The sequence below is a fragment of the Varanus komodoensis genome, unplaced genomic scaffold (assembly GCF_004798865.1).
Source record: "Varanus komodoensis strain SLA01 unplaced genomic scaffold, ASM479886v1 scaffold22, whole genome shotgun sequence".
In the NCBI taxonomy this organism is placed as follows: Eukaryota; Metazoa; Chordata; class Lepidosauria; order Squamata; family Varanidae; genus Varanus; species Varanus komodoensis.
The window spans coordinates 18,909,241-18,932,207 of record NW_025335606.1 but is presented as its reverse complement, the minus strand read 5'-3'; the positions used below and the strand labels follow the sequence as shown (position 1 = coordinate 18,932,207).

The window sequence follows — 22,967 nt, the reverse complement described above, 5'->3', positions numbered from 1 at the left end:
ATAAGCACTGGAAATTTTACTGGGACTTCAATTCTATTTATTTGTTTATTTGATTAATAAAATTGCATGCAATAGTCCCAACCAGACAATTCTACAGTACTTACCTGGCAGTAAGCACCACTCACCTAAATGAGACTTACTTATGAGTATACATCAAAAGGAACGCACTGTCAGCTTCCTCTGCAGCTTCTGAGATTTCACCAAACATTGCCAATACACTTCCAAATATAATTTTGTGGTTTTAAGGGCTAGAAACTTACTTCTCTAAGAAAAAATAAAGTTGGGATTCTCAGATAACTGAGTGCTGACCTAAGCACAACATTCTACACTTTTTTGGTCCTCCCACAGAATTTCACTGCCCTAAGTAGGTGATGTGTTTAGACTGCTTTAACACTGCTCATAAAACCATCAACACATATGCTCAGGAATCAGATTTGCTATGTTGCTGTAAACAGAGGAACTCTTGATTCATTCTGAATGGTCCAGAATATCAGTGAGGCAGCAGCAGAACTCTTGGAAGTAAAAATAAAGCACACCTCAAAGAATAAAAGATGATCCATAAAAGCAAAGCCCAGTATTTCAAGTCAGTGGAGTAAAGGCACCAGAGTATGGTAGCATCATTATATTGGCAAGCATGCAAGATCAAGCCATACTCGGTCACTATTTTGCTCTAGGTTGAGCCTTGAATTCAGGAATAAACCAAAGAACCTTGGAAGATACTACAGTTGATGGCTACACCACAAGATCAGCTTGTTTGCTATGAGAATGGTGAGAACAGCTTATTTGAAGATATTACTCAAAATATTTTTTACTGTAGTTGGAAGGCATCATATCTGGCAGTAGAGGTGAGGGGTTTCAGTATTCAGTATCTCATATCTGATCCGTTACCACAAAAATAAAAGTTAGCTGCCAACTTGCCAATATTTATTGGTACTACCTTCAAATCAACCAAGGGACTATGCAAAGCTTAGCATTTATGAGAACATTTTACGGCTTCTGCCATTTCAAAGGCATTAGCAAACAGTGTATGGTTAACTGTCTATTCAGTTCCTCAGCAAGGGATGAGTCCCATTCCTCTTTCAAAACAGAAAATTCAGAAACACCCATGATGTTTCAATTCCATGGATATGAGATTAATAAAGTCAAATAATAATAAACTGTGTATTGATATATCTTTGGAGCATGATTTGCTAATCCAGATTAATATTAACTTTATACACACAAAAATAGAGATAAAGGTTCCAGCATGCTCATGTCTTAAAGCATGACTCCATTAGGAGTGGGGGCAGCATATAAATGCAAAATAAATACATAAATAAAGCTCTCTGATGCCGTCCAGAGACTTTGGACAATCACCCAGCCAGAATGCCCAATAGTTAGGAATTCTAGGAACTGTAGCCCAAAACATCTGAAAGGGTCTAAGTTAGAGAAAGGCCGCCTACCTGGAGCCATAGAAAACAGAACCCAGAGAAGAAGGGAGAAGGTCTTCCTGGAAAGAACACCAGTGCCCACCCCACCACCCTTTAGGGGAAAGGGTTGTTTTCCGAATGGCAAACCTGGTCTTCCTTGGTAGTTTGGCAGCATTTTATGAAGCAGCATAAATCATTTTGTCCTGCAATAAGCAGCTGCAAGTAAGAGTATGCAGAGTACTAAGGCACAGTCTCAGTTTGCACCTAGCACCTATGTCACAAGATAGCCAGCAATTCTCATGAACTGATTCAGCAGGCTTGTCTACATGAAAAAGGGCCTCCAATGGTGAGTAAAGGAAGAAAATATCTCACTCATGCTGATATCTAGATTAGTTTCTCCAATGAAACTGAATGATTAGACATGGCCAGATGCAATGGCAGATGCTTTTCTGCAATTTAATCATCCCTTGTTGGTTTGGTCCATTTTAAAAGATGCCACAGAAAGTAGCAGTAAGCATCTGGACAGGACCTGGGAGCTGCTAAGGCATGCTGGGAAAATGGATAAGAATCAGACTGATCTTTGGTACTACAAAACAGTAAGTAGTTAAGAATGCACAAGAAGTTTTGATTCTTTTTGGAGCATCTATCCCTTTCTCCAGAAGATAAGCTAAGGAATCAAAATGATAAAAAAGCTTATTTTCAACATGGAAGCCAGCTCACAGCACCAACTCCCCTTGGCCTACAAGAAGACTTAGAATTAGCCTCACTGGATGAGCAACAAGCTAGAAGATTTATGGGTTCTAATTTCTCCTCTGGCACAGAGTTCTTTCCCCCATGCTATTTTTTCCCATAGGCTATTGAAGGCATGGAGCCCTAGGTTCTCTAAAGAATTTAGAAGAATTAAAGTATACATATCTGGAGCAACTCCAACAAAAAAATCCATGTTTCTTAAGGAGGTGTGTATCAGATCTCAGACACAGACAGTAGCTGTCTATGGCTGGAACTCCTTGACCAGGATGATGGAGGTAGATGGAAATCTTGGCACTGCTGCAGTAGGCAATGTCAGGAACAAGCAAGGGCAAGGTATCCAGCAAGGCATGGCAAGTCCAGAGGCAAAGGGAGCACCAGGAAAAATGGAGGAAGATTCCAAGAAGGCATGGCAAATCCAGAAGCAAAGAAAAACAGGCAAAGTCTAGATATTGACGGGGCACGGCAGAACTGGAGACAAAGGGAAGGTCAAAAATGGGCAAGGATCAACTACCTGGCAAGATGCAGCAGATGCAGAGGCAAAAGCAAGGTTCAGGTCTGCCTGGCAAGGCAGAGTCAGAACAAAGGCAAAGGCAGACAGTTGCTAAGACAAGGTTAGATGCAGGATCAGGAATGCAAAGCAGCCACCACAAAAGCCATGTGCTGTGACCAAGTTAAGCACTGCAAGGAAGGCTTTAATACAGGTTTTCAGACCTCCCAATTGTGCCACATAATTGCACAGGCTTCAATCTTTGAACATACTTATAGGTTTGAGCCTCATCCTGCAGGCACTTACAGTGAATCATGCTGCCTTTCCCAAACTTAAGCAGGGGGAACTGTGTCAAGGCTTCAGATCCTGACAGTGTGTGGATTAACTTGGTATGATTCTGAATATATTGTATGCTTGAATCAACACATGTGTAAGCCCTATACTGAATATTTTTAAGGTCAGATTTTAAGAAGTTGACTCAAAAGGATGATTCCTGGCAAATTTCAAAGCCCATATGTCCATTTCTAGGAAATGAATCTTTTCTACACTGAAATGGCGTTTTGTTCTCAGAGGAAACTGAAAGGACTCTGTTAACAAGGTTGTCAAGAGCCACCCACATAAGAAAGATAATTCTAAGAGAACTTCTGAACAAAGACTCATTTCACAATATACAACAGACATTCATCTCACAAAAAAGGCAAGAAGAGGATGACTCATGAGCTATTGGTAAACTGACTATATTTAGATCCATAGGTCAAGGCAGGGAGTTTGAGAGCGATGAAACTTTTCAACCTGACCATTGGAAATGTCCTCTTAAACATCCTTTTGTCATATAGCCATGGAGCAACACAATGAAAGACATTTCCCCCATCTCATGAAAGCATCTCATCAGTAAGACAAACCCACCCATGCAATATTTCTACATGAAGGATTCTCATCAATTTTGAAAGTTGGGAAACATTACTTCAATGGCTCTCACATCTTAGAAGGCAAGCTATACTGTGATACATCATCTTTGCCTTTATGTACATATAACTAAGAAGAATCCCAAGAGTATAACCACAATCTCAGGAATGGCTTTAATCCTTTGTGTGCCCCCATAAAGCTGTTGACAAGGAAAATGCATGCTTTCACAGGTTTTGGGACATCTCTAATCAAAGGATCGAGTGCATGCGGTTCACAGCATATACAACCTCCAAGTGCAGATACTGTACAGAGCCAGAGAGGATCCAACATATCCTTTTTCTCTTCACAGATCTTTTTCTTCAATATTCTCTATTCCTTGATCCAGGAGCCAAGTGCTTAAAAGGTGAGGGTCATGTTTTATTAGCATTCAAATTCTACATCACTCTTCTTAGTTAAGATGTTTCTCTTTCACCACAAATGACTAAGATGAAAGGAGGAATTCTGGCTATAATATGAAAAGTGATTACACAGCACAGCTAGTGAGAAAGGATTTAGCAGAAGACGTAACACATTTTGAGTGAGTCATGCACACATCATACCATACAGGAAAATAAGGAAGTGCACTCATTCATAGGGTCACAGTAAATTGGAGATTACTTGACAGCACATAACAAGAACAAAGGTGTGGCACCGAAGATGAAGGAAGGCACGGCAGAGCAGAAAGAAATTAGGAAGAATGGAATCAGCGTAAATTTATACTGGCACAAACAGATGTCTCTTCTACCTTTCCCTTTGTTTCCTTCAACATGATTTGACCAGGATTTCAAGACCTTCAGAGACAAATCCAATCTATTGATACAAAAATGTCACTCCTTAATATGTCTAGCTTGTTCAGTTTTTGACCCCAGAATCAGGTCTCAATAGGCCATGGAGGATTCTTCTGACACCTTGCACAGTTTTAAGAAGCCCATATGACAGACAGAATTGCAGGCTGGAGCAGTCTTTGTGCAATCATGCGTTACACTTTTATAATTCCAATTCTGTTAGCCATCTTAGACCATAAAGGAAAGGCAGGGTATATACTTGCAGAAAAAGGAAGAAGTACTGCTTGCTATGCTGCTTCAAAATGAACCCACCACTAGAAAACTCCCTCCTTAAACCCTGAAGACTCGGCACCAACTTCAAAACTTCATATTGCTTTCAGAAAGGAATGGCAGTTCAATATGCTGTTTGTGTTGGGGTTAAATCCCTTTTATTCTGGCCTTTCCTATTTCGTATGTTTATGTAAGATAAAGTAATATTTTATTTAAATTTATTAAGTTTAACCTATTTTAAATTGTTTTAGGCTGCCTTGAAGGGTATCGTTCGGACTCCATGCCACACACAGGTTGATCCAAAGGTGTACAGGTGTCCTCCAGATGTAAATCTGGGCTCACATTCTCTGTAGACATACCCTTAGCCATGCCTTTAATTATCAACCTTGGGCTGATATCCCCTTCTCTTTCCTTTCACATCTATCCTGTTTCAGTTCCTCTCCCTACAGTTGCACAAAATCTGGTTAGGAAAAGCACGTACCTTGCGTTTAAGGCAGCGCCGCTTCAGGCATTTCCACTGACGTTTCATGCCTGGCTTTTGCCTTCGCAAACAAATAACACAGCTACCACAGTCTTCAGTTATCTTGCAGGCCTGGCACATACCACATTCAAGGCCCTGTGGAGGGGAGGGGAGGGGAGGGGAAAAACAGAGAGGACCGTTAAGGTTTGAAACCACTCCAAATGCAATTGTGATGGGGAGGCTGAGAAAGAGGAAGAGCAGAATCACTGGAAAAGAGCAAAAGGGAGGGATAAGCAAGGAGCAGCCGGTGGTACCTTTTTGACAATCTTCAAGCATCGACGCAGCAGACATTTGATGCCAATGCGGAACTCGGGGCTCTTGGCTCGTAGTACACACACGCTGCAGATGCCGCAGTCCTGGGACATCTGGCACGCTTGGCACAAACCACAGCCAACTTGCTGCAAGGGCAGAGGGGTAGGGGTGAGGAGGAGAGATACAGGGAAGGCCAAACTGTGACCCCACAACCGCAACCAGTTGGCCAGCCTGGCTGACCTCACTGGGTGCACTATAACACCACATACTCTCTGGCCTCTAACCTTAGTTTGCCGGGCAGCAAAGGAAGCTGCCTTATTCAGTTAGGCAAGCCCAGTTCTCACTACTCTGATGCCCACAGCTCAGAAAGGTTCCAAGCCAAGCTTCTTTCTATGAGCAACTCCTGAAGGTCCTACAGCTAAAGATGCCACATGAGGCATAACTGCTGAGGTATGTTTTTAATTATACTTCAATCCACTCTTACACACTGATCCCAGTAACCTCCCATTCCAGGAAATACAGATAACTTCATCTCTGCTCTGCTATTCTGTGCTGAAACTGCTCTCACATTTTGGCTTCAAGTCCAGCTGTATTTCTGAAATGGGGACTTGAGCTTTCACTCTTTTCTGTTTTTTTAAGCCTCCAGCCATTTGCCTGCCTGGGAGGACAGTGTTTTAAAGTAATCTCTCCCTCTGTGACCAGGAGAACAGAAAGTGGTGTTCATAAACTTACATCTCCAAACCCTTCTACATAAGCACAGGAATGTAAAGTGATCGAAAGATAGGTGTAAGTGTAAGTTATGGCAGGTTAGCTGGCTAGCCGGGGTACCTAAATGCATATGCGCACAAAATGGTAACACGGTAAGCATTAGGCTGGGTCACAAAAATGCATCTCCTGATCCTGTAGATGAGGGTCCTCCCTCAAATACACACAGTATCAAAGCCCTAAATTTAAACACTAATTGCCCAGGATCAAAATTGTGACTAAGTTCCCCAAGAATTTACCTTGTAATATCTCTGCTCCCGGTTGAAGTCTCTTCTCTGAGCTGAAAAGGACAGGAGGAAAAAAATGAAGTCTATACAAAAAAGAAAATATTGGCTGAAATGCCTTCTGAGGAACTCAGCGGTTCAGATAAGAACACAGGCTGATCAATAAGCAACTGGACAAAATAACAAGCCTGTAGGGTCAGCTCCAATCCAACAATTCACGTCCAATATCCTGCCTTAGTCAAGACAGAGCAACTGAAGAACAGCCACAGAATAAACATCTACAGTGTAAACAAGCAAAGCAAAGATTTCCAAGCCATGTTTCTGAAAGACAGAACTTCTGGAGTAGGCAAAGGATTCAACTAGACTATGGACTAAAGAAAGAATTGTGGGAGGAAGAAGAAATGTAAAACATATATAGAAAGAGTAGGGCAGACTTTGAATGATGCAGAACTTCTCTGCATTAACAACAGCTTTTTATGTAAGTAGAAAGAGGAAAGCCCCCTCTGTGTGCCTTCTTTGACTGAAGCAAGATGTGCAAAGGAATGGGGAAGGGTGTTTTATGGCAGTGGCTCACCTATCCTTTAGAAAACCCTATCCAGGTTCAGACCTTTTTGATTTGGAGTTCAGGAGGAGGCATCCTTTCTACTGATGTTTAAGTAATTGCTAGCATAGATAGTTGTGACATATAACCTGGAATCAGAGATAGTTCTGGGTAGTTTCATAAGGCTACAGACCTAGTTGTCAAGAGAAGAAGAAAAAAAGCGTTTTGCATGCTGCCTCATAATCTTGATTGCCTTTTTCCCTTACGTGCAGGGAAGCCAAAGTCCACCTGGCAATCCTGCCTACTCCTTCTGGAAGTTTAGCTCTTCCCATGAAAGTGGTGCATTGTTTCTACATTTGACCTTGTGTTGCAACAATCACCCAGCACTTATCTCAACTGAGCAACCTTGAAGAAATTTCCCTCTCTAACTGTGCAGTCCCCAAATTAGTTTCATATGCTCTCCAGGCTGTTTCTGAACAACTCCAAAGTATTTTTCTACCAAGTGTTACCATCATTCAACAGAACTGCTTTCTGTTGCTCAACAACTGAGCATCATGAATGCACAGTGCCCTCAAAGGCCTTGAGCTACGATTCCTCCTTAGCAAAGATGACACTAGGAGTAGTCTAAGGATACCTGCAATGCCTTCCTTCTCTTCCAAGGCATGGGAAAACATGAGCAAAGAGTATTGTCCTGTCTGTAATGACTTTTACACTACCAGCAGTGACCCCATCTGGAACTGCATGACAACAACTGGGAGATCTCCATGCTCACAAGTCCAGAACAACCACTTGGCCTCTCTATTCTGCACTGCTGATGAGCCTGTTTCACAAGGATCAGAAGTTTTTCAGTTATTGCAGATACATTCTCACTTGCATGGGACTCAAGAAACCCAGAGAATAGGTGCTAGATTCTTGACTGATGCTAAAATGGTCATAACCATGCATTTCTGGATCAGTCCAGAGGTGCAACGAGTTCTATGGAGCACCTATAAGCACACCACTATGCTCACATGGCTTTCTGAGGCTTTTCATGCCCAGAGAAGGGACAAGATGGACAAGATGGACGTTTAAAGAGGTAGCTACCCACAAGAAGAGGCATGGATGTTGAGCTGAATCCTGCTGGATTCTTACAAACTGGGAAAAATTTTGCCATACAGGTGGGGCATGACAATAGATTATACCACTGACAATGAAGGACCCCCCCTTGTCTACTCCAAAGCTGTCAAGGCGAGTGGAGGTCCTGATATTTCACTTATTTTTAAAACCAGTTTCTAGCTGGTAACTAATATTAAATTTAGCCCTCCTTCAGTACATGGTAGCAAGCAAACTAAACTTTTACAAATATACATTTCATATTATTTCCTTAACATTTGTACTTTCAACAGATTTTGACAGTCATGGGAACCAAACTTGGCTCAAAAACAGGATATAAAAATAAAACAAGAATCCCAAGACTATTATGTTCTGCATTTGGTCATCTATCCAAGTTAGACCTATTTTCACTACATTGCTCCCATTTGTGTTTTAAGAAACCCACCAAGATATTTTAATTATGCTTTTGGAAAGAAGCAAAGAAGTGTTTTCCTTCACAATGCAGAAAAGCAGTACTATGCGTAATGCAATATGCCTCATGCAGAATACATAAACACAAAGCCCAATTTTGGCAGGAAGTTCAACTTCTCAAGAAACATAATTTTTATTTTAACTTTAATTTTCATAGCATCAGGATAGCTTGTATATGTTTGGGCAATAGCTTATGGATCCTTAATGCACAGGGAAGTAACTACACAAAGTTTTCAAAGGTTAGGGGCTTTGTTTAATCAAGAAATGGGAAACAGAGACCAAGGATGACAAAACCAACCAAGACAAGGGAGGGACCACATGGGACTGTTGCAGGAACATTAGTTCAGCTCAGAAACATTCTTACCTAATGTAATCCTATAGCTTTCAACTGCGAAGACAGAGTACAGATCAATCTTCCCCAGTCTGATGACTTTCAGATGTTCTAGACTACAATGCCTAGTAATTTTGACCATTGGCCATGCTGACTAGGTTCATGGGAATTGCCAGCCCAAAACATCTAGAGAGCTGCAGATTGGCAAAGGCCAACATAGATCTCCAGGAACACTTGTGCTTTGCTACCTTCAGCTTGGGGATTTGTACAGCCTCCTTTTTTCTGTTGTATAAAAAATACCTCAAAGAGAACCCTCTCAAACAAATGTATGAGAATCCAACAGAAAAAAGGCAGGATGAGGAGTGTGGCAGAAATGAAGAACTCATGCCTAACCTTGTGACCTCAAGTACTAACCTCTGCAGTCAGGACAGAGCCATCGGCAGCGTCTCTGGGACGGAAGCATCACTCCAGGGAACTGACCCTGGCAACAGGCACAGCACCTAGGAGAAGAAATGGAGAGTTTGGAATAATATTCCCAGCCTTCAATCACAAAGTGTCTTTAACTACAGTAAAGTTGCTTATTTTGTTGGCTTGTCTAGAATACGTATATTTTGCTTTCTGGCCCCCAACAGTTCTCCAAGCATCTCACAAAAAATTCTCACACTAGAACCACATTCAAATACAGTATCAGGAAAAGTAACCATATGGTGTCCATAGATGTCTATGATGCCCCAGGGAGCATTTTCTGCCCCTAACCCTGGCCTTCTTTGACATTCACCCCTTGGCCAGCACCAACGAGGCAACATACCCACCAACAACCCCTGATACTAGGAGTGAGGCCAGACAGCTGGAATTAGCTCACAATGGAGGCACGTCTTCCCTTGCTTTGAAGATGATTGCACCAGAAGCTAGCAGGACAAGAAGCTATGCTATGACTAATGACCAGTCAGAAAGTTTCCCATACTAAACCTTGAACACCCTAGTTAAGGTTCTCACTAGAAAATGGGCACTAACATCAGGGTTTGGACTCAAAGTGTGCAAATATATACTCAAACATTCCCTTAGAAGGGCTGACAAAACTGCCACTGGTAGAACAAGACCTAGGGTTCCAATTATGCTTGTGCCCAGAGCTCCTGCTACATTTATGTTTTGTCTTGTTTTTGTAAGATTGTAAGAGTGCCTGTGTAGGAATCTAGAACAGGAAGGCTAACAAAGCACTCTGATAAAAACACTTTTATTACTGTAGCCACTAACCTCCATACCCACTGGAAGAATTCAAGGTGTGTGCTTGGACCACCACTGAGGTTAAGAAAAGGTATGGACAGGATAAAAGGGGCCTCGGCGCTATTTCTTGGTGCTAGGGAAAATCAAAGGCAGAAGAAGAGGAAGACTAACTGTGAGATGGATGGATTCCATAAAGGAAGCCACAGCCTTGAGTTTACAAGAGCTGACCAGGGCTGTCAAGGATAGAACATTTTGGAGGGCTTTCACTCATGTGGTCATCATAAGTCAAAGACGACTTAACAGCACAAAACAACAATTCACTCCCATAGTTAGGTCACTGGTTGAGGACTGTCCATCAAGAGTGGGTGAAGTATATTTTGTCCCCAAATGGTGCCAGAAACCTCAGTATTCCCAATGCAAATTTGCCTAGTTGCCACCCTAATTCCAGCAACTTTCTCAGCTGGAAACAGCATTTCCCTTTCTGCCCTGTGGTGATGGAAGGCAGTACGGGCTGTGTTGCTTGCTCAGATCAGCAACAGGGAAGGGAAACAAAGTGCTAGACCAAAATATGCCTGAGGGAGAAAGCTCACCAAAATGGCAAGCCTGGCCTGTGGGATAGAAGACACAATCTCTAAATTACCCACCTCCTCAGACTATTTGTCGGCAGGTGAAATTAAGGGAAAATCATGGGAAGTCCTCACACTTTAAGCTCTTTTTTAAGTGCACAGCCAACACGTAAGAACCCTGCATAGCTGCCACTAGGAAAAGCCACCCTGGGAGGCTGGAGGGATGGACTCTTACTGTGCTGGAGCAACTGGACTGTTTCTAAATCCTGCCTACTGCCAGGGGAGAAGCCAACTCCCAAAGAATTTGAAATATTCTCTATGGTCAAAGGAGAAAAGGCTCCCAGAGCAACTTACATGGAAATGCTATCCCTGCAAAAGCAGCTGCTAAGCTAGGCAAGCAGGAGAGTATGCAGTAACTTCAATTCTGACCCAAGCTTCCCTCTGCCTTTCTGTTTTCCCAGCTCTTGCCTAACCTAACAGCTCCTGCATGATGGAAAGGGTGCCCTTCAAAGCAGTGTACAAGGAAGATTCCACCAGGCCCAGTTATCATTACTACCCAGACAAATTTATCACACACATTTCAAAAAATGAGCTACTCCAGTGAGGGAACTTAAAAAGTCTAATCTTTCAGGACAATTTATACTTCATTCCAGGATCCACCAAAGCAGGGCAAGCTTAGAAGAAACAATTTCCAAATGAACTGCAAGCCTATGCAGAATGCTGTTTTTGCTGCGAAGTGAATTAATTCCCATCATCTCCATCCATCACAGCTGCTGGGAAATTATGGGCACCCTAGTCCCTACACATCTGGAGGAAAGCAGGTTGAGGAAAGCTGGACTAGTCTAGAAAGGCTGCTTCCATATGTTAATTTCCCCCCACTCCCACTAAGTGTCCTGTTAAAAACACAGACTTTGGGATTTCAGTATCATGTTTAGCTTTCTCTTCCCCATTCTCCAGACTATCATCCCTTTTGCTGAAAATCAGTCTGAGGAAGGTTTCTGAATTTTAAAAAATGAATGTTTGTTTTTAAACCTCCTGTTTTTACTAGCATTTATCATGTCTTTGCAAACCACCCTGAAAGCCTTGCTGAAAGGTGGTACATAAACCATTGTGTGTGCACTGTGTGTATGAGACTTAAAGATGGCATGCAAAAGGTATTAAGGCAGATCTAAATAGAATTATTTTTACCTACAAGAGACTAATTTCAGAATAAACTAGAGGCTGCTGGGACAAAAAATAAACAATCAAAAATAATTATCACTCCTTATTTTGAAAATGTAGGATCTAAACATTGTGTAAATTGCCAGAAGTAAAACTGGAAGATGCCAACAGACATTAGAGATTTATTTTTTGTATTTGTATGCTGCTTAGAGATTCCTGTTGGACTAGTTAGTGGAAAACAAGTAAATAAATGAGTGCAGATAACGTTGCACTTCCAAGTACAACAGAGGCCCTTTTAAACTCAAGAGTGCAGCAGAATATTCTTGAATGGAAGAGAGTTGGACAAGGGTGGGGAAGGCTTTCCTATGGTCCTGTGATACATGTAGGGAAAAGCAGACCAGGCTGCAACCCATTATCATGAGGATAAAAATGAAACTAGACTGCAGTTATGTATGTTAAAACTTTCCCTCTATTTATGAATGTGTTTGTATCTTGTGAGCTTTCATAGAGCTAATCAAAAGAGCTAGAACAAAACAAGCAATATTGTGAATACTGAGCTGCTAGCCCAGCTCTCTCTCTAGAACAGGCAGGGTTGCCCAGCTAGCCTTGAACTTGTAGTCTATGACATACATGTAAAACTTCTAGTTTCAGAATTCCTTGTGCACAGGCAGGAAGACAAAGCACCTTAATAATCTGGCCAAGAAAAATAAAATATAGCTTTAAAGTGAAGTTACCTGTTGATGAAATGTTTGCAGACATGGCAACCCATTTCTGGGAATAAAAAATAAAAACATCAACAGGAAAACACCTTTATTAGAACTAGCCAAAAAGTTTCTCCATAGTCAGCAGACTTTGTACAACCTTTCTTCAGGCTAGATGTTATGTTAAACAAAAACTGCTTAGATATTTTGGGGCATGGGTAGAAATTCCCCAGTTTGGGCAGTGGCATAATTTTCAAAACAAAAATATGGGATGTGGCCTATGTTACAAGTCTGTACTGGACCAAAATACCCCGCAAAAATATGCTGTTTGAGACTTGGGGGCTTGAGACAGGAACTCTGGCACAACTCCAACACATTTGCAGTAGGACAAAAGCGAATTTCTGTATTCATTACAAAAAACCATCAGAATCCATCATTTTGTGTATTTTTTAAAGAAAACCATCAGAATTCAGATGTTTTGCAACCTTCTACACCTTCAGAGTCATTTTGATTTATTTAAAGTGTCAGTAATTTGAGTTTTCTGTCATTATATTTAAGGGTGTAGAGAGGGTGCAACTATCCACTACCATAAGTGGGAAAGCGGCAAGGAAGATGCTCACGCTATATCTTCCTCTGGCTTGGTTTCTTGCACTGCCAGATCTCCCATTTTTCCTGGAGCAAGGACAGGTGGAAGATGATTCCGATAATGTCGCTTGCGAGGTTTTGGCGCCGGCTGATCTGCAGGAGTCGGGAGCTCTTGCTGCTGGGTCAGATTGCTGGCAGGAGCCTCTTTTGGCAACTCCAGATCCAGCTTTGGGGGTTTCTGGTCTGGAAGCTCCTGGTTTGGAGGTTCCTGTAACACCTGCAAGCCAAGAGGCTTCTTGGATGGTGGGGTAGCAGCTGCCAGAGATGAACAGCGCCTTTTGCTACCCTTTTTGAGCTGTGGGAGGGAGAAACATGGGAGTTCAGTCAGCAACATGATGTATGTTATACAATACTGAGCAACAGATTTCCTGATATCACTAAGTCAAGAACCTGCTGCATACTGTGGGCAGAACAGCTGCTAGAGGAGATATATGTTTTTGCTTCATTTCTAAGCAACACTTGGACAAATGCTAGACCAGAAGACCTACTTTCCCCAAATGCAGAAGGCCCTACCAGCATCCCTACATGCTAGTGAGCAGCACGTACAGAACAATCTCTCCTTTCCAGACACATTCTCCTTTCTAGCATTACAACCCCAGGAACTTAAGCCAGGCCAATTAGGCATTTCTCCTGTCTCTTTGCTTCAGCTCTGCTTCACCCAGGCTAAGGGCAAGCTGCCTTTATTCTCTCTTATTCTTGAAACCAAGCACAAGGATATCATCTTATACCTTGAAACCTGGAAAGGCTACTGATACTCCATACTCAAGAATACAGATTAGAATATTCAGTTTGCCAATAACTACATATGGAAAAGGAGAGATGTTTCTAGCTTGCTGATGCATTTTAACTACAACCTTAACACAAGGCAACTGATGCATGCCAAGTTACCTTAAGAATGTGCCTACCTTGCCACTGAGCAAAATCCATTTGGCCTCAGCTTTGAAAGGCTGCCCCAAGAACATCTGCCAAAACCCTGCCTTAAAAGTTTCAAAAGTATGCCACCAAGGATTCCCCATTCCAAAGATGCTTACACCCGGAAACTTCTTCCCAGCTACACAAGATAAACCCCCAGCAGCAAAAAAGACAAAAACACTTGCCAATGACTTTCTTCCCACATCCCAATACAGTCTTCCAGATGCTATTCCACAGCCAACTCAGATGTTACATAGTTCTGGCTCAAGCAGGCTGTGCTCACTCACCTTCTGGTGGCCTCCTCCAGTAGGTGGAATGGGTGGTGGGCCTGGGGGCTGCAACAGGACAAAGCAGTCAGAGAATGAAACAGTTAAGGTTCCAACTTCTAGCAGGACTGTGGTCTAGCTAGTCATTGGTTAACTCTGCACTTGGGTCATGCATTGGTAAGCCAATGGACCACCTGTAATCCTATGCCAGCCAGCAAAAGGATCAAGTATAAACTAGGCTGGGCTACACCATCAGTGCACCAGCCCAGAAGGTGCACATGGAAAAGGGCAATCTTATCCAAGCACAGAAAGCTCATGGGGTGAGCATCTCTCAGTCTAGCCTGCATCACAGATTTGTTGTGAGGATGAAATAGGGAAGGGGTGAAGGAGAAGCAGGTGCACCAACTTGGAAGAAATGTAAGATATCAAGGCTTGAACCCCGGTTTTCCACTGGAGGGAGTATGGGAGGCATAGCTCAAATAGTGCAAATGCAAATACAAATGTGAACAGACATCACAGCAACCAGCTCATTGTAAAAAGCTACTCCTGCCATCACAGCCAATGCTATTTGGATCAGTACCTCGGCATTTGGCTCAACAAAAATCCCTTTCTTGAAATCAAAGTCAGTCAGATCCCGTGAACATCCCAGCAACCTTGTCAACTCCACTCTGCTGCGGATCTTCTCTCCTCTGGGGCTATGAGAAGAAGAGAAGCAGCTGTTAGATGCTTTTTCAAAAGCCCAAATGAATTGAGGCGCTCCCCCTCAGGTCCAAGTAAGCCAAAATATTTCTGTATCGCAACCCACACAAGACTACCTGGTCTCAGCAACAGAATGGAAAGATGTAGGAATTCAAAAACTGCCTAGTGGAAAGGAAAGAGCTTTACAGTTTCAGCTATGATTTCTTAGATTTTGACTGAAACTGGCATGGATGCCAAGTATGAGGAAAACAAAGGTTAACTGCTGGTAGATATAGTTCCAAAACTGTACTGCTGCAGGAAGCAAGATGTGCAAATTCTTGGAAAGTAATAACCAAACTTCCCAGTTTCTTCCCCAGGATCCAAGCATCACTAAGAGTCAGCTGCTAATCCTACCCTGTTGCAGGATGCAAGGATTATCTGCTAACCCCACCCAGTTACTTCCCATTGCCCACTCCCACAGCCTTTAAGAAGGCAACCCCTTGTAGTTCACAATGCCCAGACTACATAATAAAAAGACTGCAACCTTTCTACTCAATCTCAGCTTTCCAGCCAAAAACATCTAAGCTGATAATCAAAACAAACAGCAACAGAACTACTACATTCCACTTGCTTAGAAAGAATGGTCTGCATTTATCTGTTTCACCCAAAAAGGGTAATAATGAACTGGAGGACTGCTTCTTTATCATCAGCAAGCTCCTGAAGTCTATTTATTGTTCCTTCTTCCCAGAAACCTGCACCGCAAGGGCTAGAAAAGACTGCTCACCATGCATGCCAATGTATGTCCAACTATTTATTTTTTTACTGGTAAGCCACAATAGTAGCCACATGGTAGAATATAAATATAATCTGCAACTTGTACTTAGCATGCATATTGCACTTTTTCCTGAATGTTTCCATACATTCTCTCAGTAATACTTAAAACAACACTGTATTACAGATTAGAATAGGAGGAGATGACTGAGCTGGCAAAAGTGGATATTCTAAGGGTAACCCTAACCCTAATGCTTTCTAAGCCAAGGAGAGATTAGAGTCAGGCCATTCAGAACTCAGGCCCTTGGCCTCTACACCACATCAACACCAATTAATTAATTAATTAAGTAAGTAATGTGCATAGCTCTCCAAAGAGACAAGCCCCATCTGGAAATCTCACAAATAATCTGACACACCATTTTGAAGGATGGAAGGCAAACAAGGATAATAATATACAGTAATAATTAACATCAGGTGCACCTTAAGAGTGGAGGAAACAAATGTTTGGATAATGGAAACTACATTTCTTGAATAAGCAAGATAATGTTAAGTACAAAAAGCAATTAAAAAGTGGATCTCCAGAAGCTCTGTGAACCAACTAAAGCAAGAATAATAGCCTTTCGACAGTCACTAAATCTTGCATGTCCTTTCTATTCAGAGCTACTAGACAAGTTGCCAGAAAGAGATAGATACCCCTTTGCCCATGGATAAAACTCCATGGGATAAAGGGGCCACTCTTAGAGAACCTGCACCCTTCCAGTAGTGTGTCCAAACAACATTACCTTATGTAATAGGTGTCTGACTGTCCAGGTCTCATTCCATTTTTGCGCAAGACTTCACGGCGCTGCCAGCCAGGACCCAGGGAGGGGCAATCTACCCAGCCTTCTGTCATGTTGTTGAGCCAGGGAAGAAGACACCATGGGATGAATACTGGAAGAACAAGAGAAAAACTGAAGGCTCATAACACGGACACCAAAGGCTTACTTCTCAAAATAAACTGAAACACACACTGGTCACAATGTGGGAGAAAGCACACAAGAGAAAATAACAGGAAGTCTTCAGAGCGCTGGGTTTCTACCATGTTCCATCATCTGTGAATCCCTCTAACTACACCTGCATTAGAGCAATATGGTATTGCGGCTGCATAATTTGGCACCCTAGCCTGCCTACATAAACATTCGTTCAAGGCAGAAAATTTCTAGCCCTTATGACTCCTACACACAATGATGTATAGGCCTTCAACCCTGATGAGTTCTCAGAAGGGGTTCTACTGAACAGAAGGAAGGGCTGCAGTACCTTCTGTGTCTCCTTGTTCTCCACCATAGCTATTACTCCTTGAGCCCTGTCCATCTGTCCACTAATCTCTAGAACAGAAATGGGGGCACTCCAGACGTTGTTGGACTACCCAGAATCCCTAACTACTGGTAATGCTGGCTGGGGCTAACTGAAATTTCAAGCCCAACAATTTTTGAAAGCGAATGTTTCTCTATCCCTAAACCTTTCCATCCTCCCATTCCATGCAGTTTTTAACCCAATTTCAAACTTCCCATAGAACTTAATCTTAAATGTGGAATCTTTAGCCATCTCAGTTCTGCATGCTACAGCTTCCTTGTGGCAAAACATACTGCCCTGTAGACTGAAGACACATGCTCCAAATATCTGCTCCAAATATCAAAGCCTATTCTTAAGAAAACATTAGATTCTGTTCCTCTCCAAGCTGGCAATGGAGTCCAACTTTTATACACTATGTTTGTAGTTGATAAGCTAAGTTTATATTCTCAAGCATTAAAAGGGGAGAAACTGACGATTGGATAAAACAGCAATGTTGAATAACAATGACTAACATGACTAATGAGCTTAACCTACTGCTACTTCTGAGATGAAAGCATTGTGAAACAGCCACTCAGAAAGCAAAGATGCATACTTTTGCCCCCAGCTTGAGGAAGTCAGACCATTACTCAACAAACAGTTGGCAGGAAACAAAGTTACACCTTCCAACAATTTGCAGTCAGAAACCAGCTAGAGCATGGGTCCTCAAACTACAGCCCACAGGCTGGATCCGACCCACCATGCCCATTTATCCGACCCACCATAGCTCGCCATGCATGTGTGTGTGGCTAGATGCCAGCTTGCTCGCAAGGAGATCATTTAGGACTCACTCGGAGAGAAAAGGATCTCCTTGCAAGCAAGCCAGCACCTTGCCGGGAAATCCTTTTCTCCGAGTGAGACCAAAACGATCTTGTGAGTAAGCAGCTTGCTCACAAGGAGATCGTTTTGGACTTGTTGGAAGAAAATTATCTCTGTGCACGCATGGCCCTGCCTTGCTGCTTGAGCACATGCCTGCAGCCCCCGGCCCGCGCCCCCTGCCCGCACCGCCTTGGCATCCTGCACCTATCCCTGGCACCTTTCAACTGGCCCCCTATTCAAAAAAATTGAGGAATCCTGAGCTAGAGTAAAGGCAAGAGCAAGGTAGAACCCAGCAAACAAGTAGGGTGCTGCTGCTCTGCCAGAAACAGCGCAGAGAGCAAGATTACCACTGTGTGCTTTTCTCTCAATTGTGCTGGGAAATTCCCACACTGATAACAGATCTAGCTTATCCAAAGACAACCAAGCTTTTTCACTGTAAAGAAACTCTCTTGGTTTTTTAGGGAGATGGAATGCAAGGAGGCAATATGGACAGTTGCACGCCAAGTTTCATAGTGCCAAGGTCAGTCAGAAGGGAGGCTTGTTTTATTCATCTGGACACCTGCTTCTTTCACACAAATTCACTTGAGCAAATTCATGCATAGGCTTGCAAGCACAGTCTACATGAAGATGCCTGGCTATTTAAATTCAGTGTTTGCACATGTTATTTGTCACAATAAGAGCAAATACAAAATCCAGCTAGCCCAACAATGTCTCACTACCCTAGTTGGCCACTTGTTTTACCAGGAAGCAGAGGATTCATAGGCCAAAGGATGTCACCTCTGCATTCATAAGTTACAAACTGTCTAATGACGCTAGTTAATCATATTTTCCTGTTGTTTGCTGTTACCATTTTAAACTGTCCCAACAGCATTTGGCAGGTGAGTATACAAATCTACTGATAAATGCTTTTGTATCCTACACCTACTCCACATCTTTGTGGAACATTTCAGACCAACTATTATAGCATACTCAAGATAGCCCACAGGCTATGGTTAGTGTAAAGAGTATAGCTACATGTCTCCAGACCAAGAAAGGATGAAATACCGGGCCAGATCCAAACCTAGTCTTATTTTGAGTAGACCCATTGATTTCAATGGATTTGCTCTACAGCAACCTGTAGCCCTCCAACTCCCATCAGCCATACCAACGTAACAAATGATCTGGCATGATGGGAGCTAGAGTTTATCATCATCTGAAAGATTCCCCATTCCTGCAATTCAAGCTCTCTATCCTAGGACCTTTGAAACTTCGTACATTTTGCATGTGAACTGCTTAGGGATTTTATTATATTTAAGCAAGATATAAATATAATTAATAAACAAACACCCACAATACCAGCAACACAATTATTTTTAAATGCCTGGGATTTTTGAATTGTGGTGCATTTTATTTCTGTATATATCATTCTTTGTAACCCCAGAAAACCTCCAAGGAAAGAACACAGTACAGTCCCTTGCTAAAGAAAGCAAGATGGACAGGGAGAATGGTTTTCTGTGGTCTCAGTGTCCTGAAACTCACTGTCTGGACTGAAGAGATCTGCCTCAACAGCTTAAAGGTGTCACACTAGGATACACTAGGACATGTTATACGGGGTCTAAAGTACTGACACCTAGGGAATCCATCTGATCAAGAACCTTTCAGGCAATGATAATATTTTCGATTATTTTTAAAATAAGCACTTTTACAATATATGAGTGGCAGGTGTCACCTTAGAAGATGTATTCCCTCCTCTCTTGCACAGGAGGGAGTGACGTTTCCAAGATGAAGTCAATTGCCAGGCATATGCACACCAAAAGGCTAAAGCATGACCCTGAAAAGTGCAACATTTTTTTCCTGATTTATTTAAACTACATATGTTTGTTGATCAAAACTCACACAATTCATCAAATTTCATTTTATTTTATTTATATCTAAAGCATTTCTATAGTGTTTGATTAGCACAATGCTCTCAGAATGGTGTACGGTGTATATATATAGGCCTCTTGTTAAAAATGCTGCACTGTTTTGGTTTATGTCTCAAAATGATGGCTATTTTTGTAAACACTGTCTGGATTTGTGCCCCTGCAGACGATAGGTGGTGTATTCATTCTTGTTTCATAACCCGTATAAACTGTCAGGTCCATTAATACAGCACATTGTTGTCATGATTGTGCAAACAGGGGTGGCAGGAGAGGCAGTGGGGGATAGGCAGGTCGTAACTCTGAAACCAGTCATACCATGTTTGGCTAAAATAATCATGTGCACATGCAGTACTTTGGCTCAAGAACAAAACGCCAATATGAACCTTGTTCTAGAGTAATGGCAAGAACCACACTGAAATGCTGTGCATGCACCAGACTGGAATAGACTGAAAACATCCACATTCTGCAAAAGAAATTAGAGGGTAAAAGAGCATAGGTATACATCTGATTACAATTTAGCCTGCATCCAGCATCAACACTCAAAAATTGTGCATTTCTTTGGCAGGAACTGCCCAAAGGGAGCAAAAGACAGAAGAGGCAAAATTAAAGTGAACACAGAGCAGGGGTGGGCAACTGGTAGCCCACAGGTCAACAGTGGCCTGCCACAGATGGCCTACTCCCATTCTCCTCATGCACGCTGCCAGTTCTGCTGTGAAACAGGACATGTGGAGAGAGGTCTCCTTGCATGTTTTCACCATCCTGCCCAACAGCTATTTAGCAGGCACCTGTTCCTGCTGTAAAACAGGCCACATAGGGAAGGCTTTCCTCTCATGTTCTATTTTCCTCCTGCTATCCTGAGCAAAATCACTGTCAACAAGAAGGGGAGCTAAGAGGCTTTAACCTTCTTACCTCCAGCAATCCTAATAAGGGGATGGGGAGATTAAAGCCTTTCTTCTTGCCCAGCAACTATGTCTTTGGTTATTGTAGTGCCAGCCTAACCAAAAGGCACACAACTAACCACCTAAAAACATTAAGCCATTCCTGTGGCGATTTGACATAACAAAATATGAAGCCAAGGTGGACCATTTCCTTGATCAAGAACCTTTATTAATTAAAAGCAACTGTTTGAATTTGGCCTATATTATTTGAAGCACCTCACAGTGAGAGCCACTGTGATACACAAGCTTAACAGCATCATCAAATCATAACAGCAAAGGCACAAATCATCTTTAACCAACAGGAGAATCAGATATGGTGCTTATACACTGAAACTGCTAATAGGCATCTGAATCAATTGGAGAAAAGACCAAAAACCTCTGACCACCCCACTGCCTATGAGAAGGTTCCAAAAAGAAGCTTCAAAGAGAAGGGCTCAGCAATGTTTATGTTCCCACTGAGACCAAAAACAAATGTATTCCAGGTTCAATAATTCCAAATACACCTATATATCATTGCTGCATTATGCTGAACAATCATTTAGGCCACTTTCATGGACACACACTTGACCAGCTTTTGATTTCCAGTAATGGGCATGTTCAAGGTCTTCTGCACATATTCCTTACAATATTAAATCAAATGTAACAAAAAAAAATCCTTTCCATACGCCTAACCTTCATATGCCTAATCTTCCATACGCCTAACCTCTAACTGGTGTTCCTTCCTTTCCCAACAGCACCAGCTCCTCTCCCATGCCCCCACCCAACACCTGTGCATCTTGGCTATTCTCAATCCCTGTCTGAGCACTTGGGGAGAATGGCCTTGAGATAAGCAACATTTCTATCATCTCAAAGTCTTGAACCCCACATTCCCAAGCTCCTTCCACCTTTCCCCTTCATCCTCTGCCTCAGAATCCAGAATGACATGGCCTGTGAGTGCACACCAAGAACAAGTGGCACCCTCATTCCCAAGATAAGTTATACAAAAGGAAAACCACAGAATACCCATGTATTCTTCAGAAAAGGATACAAACAATCAATGCATGAAAGAAATATATATGTGTTAATTATTTCCCCTCTTAGCATAAAAACCTGGAGCAGAAAGCTCTTGAAGCGAGTTGATGAAAGAACCAGACTATTAATTTTTCACATCGAGAGATTTCAATCCCAAGAGGAGTGGATACAACTAGAAGTTCCAATCAGGATCAGTTTGCACATAGTGTAAATTAGGTCTTAGCATCATGAGAGCAAACCACAGCAATGTCTGCCTTTGACTCTTCTCCACAGGCGTCACAGTATGATCAGAAACTTTCCATCATGGTGAGGTTGACCACAGCTTAGCGATTCAGCAAAGCACAGAAACATAGAAACAGAGCGAGTCAGAAGGGGCCTCCCGGGCCATCTAGTCTGACCTCCGGCACCAGCCGGCTCCACTCACAACATGCCCACCATGTGGACGTCCAGCCTATACTTGAACACCCACACCGATGGGGTCTCAACGACCTCTCATGGAAGCCCATTCCACACCCTCGGGGTCCTAACTATCAGGAAGTGCTTCCTGGCATCCAAATGGAACCCTGGCTCCCTGAGCTTTGTTCTGTTGGAGCGTGTCCTGCCCTCCTGTGCAGGGGAGAACAGGTCTCAACCCATCTCCATGTGACATCCCCTCACATACCTGTATGTCGCCAACATATCCCCTCTGAGTCTCCTCTTCTCCAGGCTGAAGAGACCCAGTTCCCTCAGTCTCGCCTCATACGGCATCCCCTGCAAACGGCCACCAACCTTGTGACCCTACGCTGCACTGACTCCAACCTGGCTATATCCTTTCTGTAATGAGGGGCCCAAAACTGAACACAATACTCCAGTTGCAGGCGCACCAGAGTCGTGTAGAGTAGTAGTAATACCTCTCTTGCTCTAGAAGCCACACCTCTGGCTATGCAACCAAGAGTGGTGTTCGTCCTCTTGACCACTGCATCACACTGCTGACTCATGTTTAGCCTGCAGTCAACCAGTACCCGGAGGTCCCTTTCACAAGTGCTGCTCTCCAGCCACTTGTCACCTAACCTGTACTTATGACAGCTATTCCTATGCCCCAAGTGCAAGACCTTGCACTTATCCACATTGAACGCCACCCTGTTGTCTCCTGCCCACTTCCATAGTCTGTCCAGATCCAAAAGG

General features: G+C 42.7%; 1 protein-coding gene across 8 annotated transcripts in view; it reads right to left on the bottom strand.

Moving 5' to 3' along the window:
• Window positions 1-22,967, bottom strand: part of MBD1 (methyl-CpG binding domain protein 1) — a 65,050-nt gene that overhangs the window by 34,486 nt on the left and 7,597 nt on the right. For all 8 annotated transcript variants that reach the window (XM_044431143.1, XM_044431146.1, XM_044431145.1 and 5 more), the window contains exons 2-9: window positions 16,549-16,696; window positions 14,898-15,012; window positions 14,339-14,386; window positions 13,115-13,434; window positions 9,257-9,342; window positions 6,423-6,463; window positions 5,421-5,564; window positions 5,128-5,262 (exon numbers count right to left, since the gene is read on the bottom strand). In XM_044431143.1, the coding sequence (XP_044287078.1) occupies window positions 5,128-5,262; window positions 5,421-5,564; window positions 6,423-6,463; window positions 9,257-9,342; window positions 13,115-13,434; window positions 14,339-14,386; window positions 14,898-15,012; window positions 16,549-16,658 (999 nt within the window). In that variant the 5' untranslated portion in view covers window positions 16,659-16,696. The remainder of the gene's footprint in view (window positions 1-5,127; window positions 5,263-5,420; window positions 5,565-6,422; window positions 6,464-9,256; window positions 9,343-13,114; window positions 13,435-14,338; window positions 14,387-14,897; window positions 15,013-16,548; window positions 16,697-22,967) is intronic.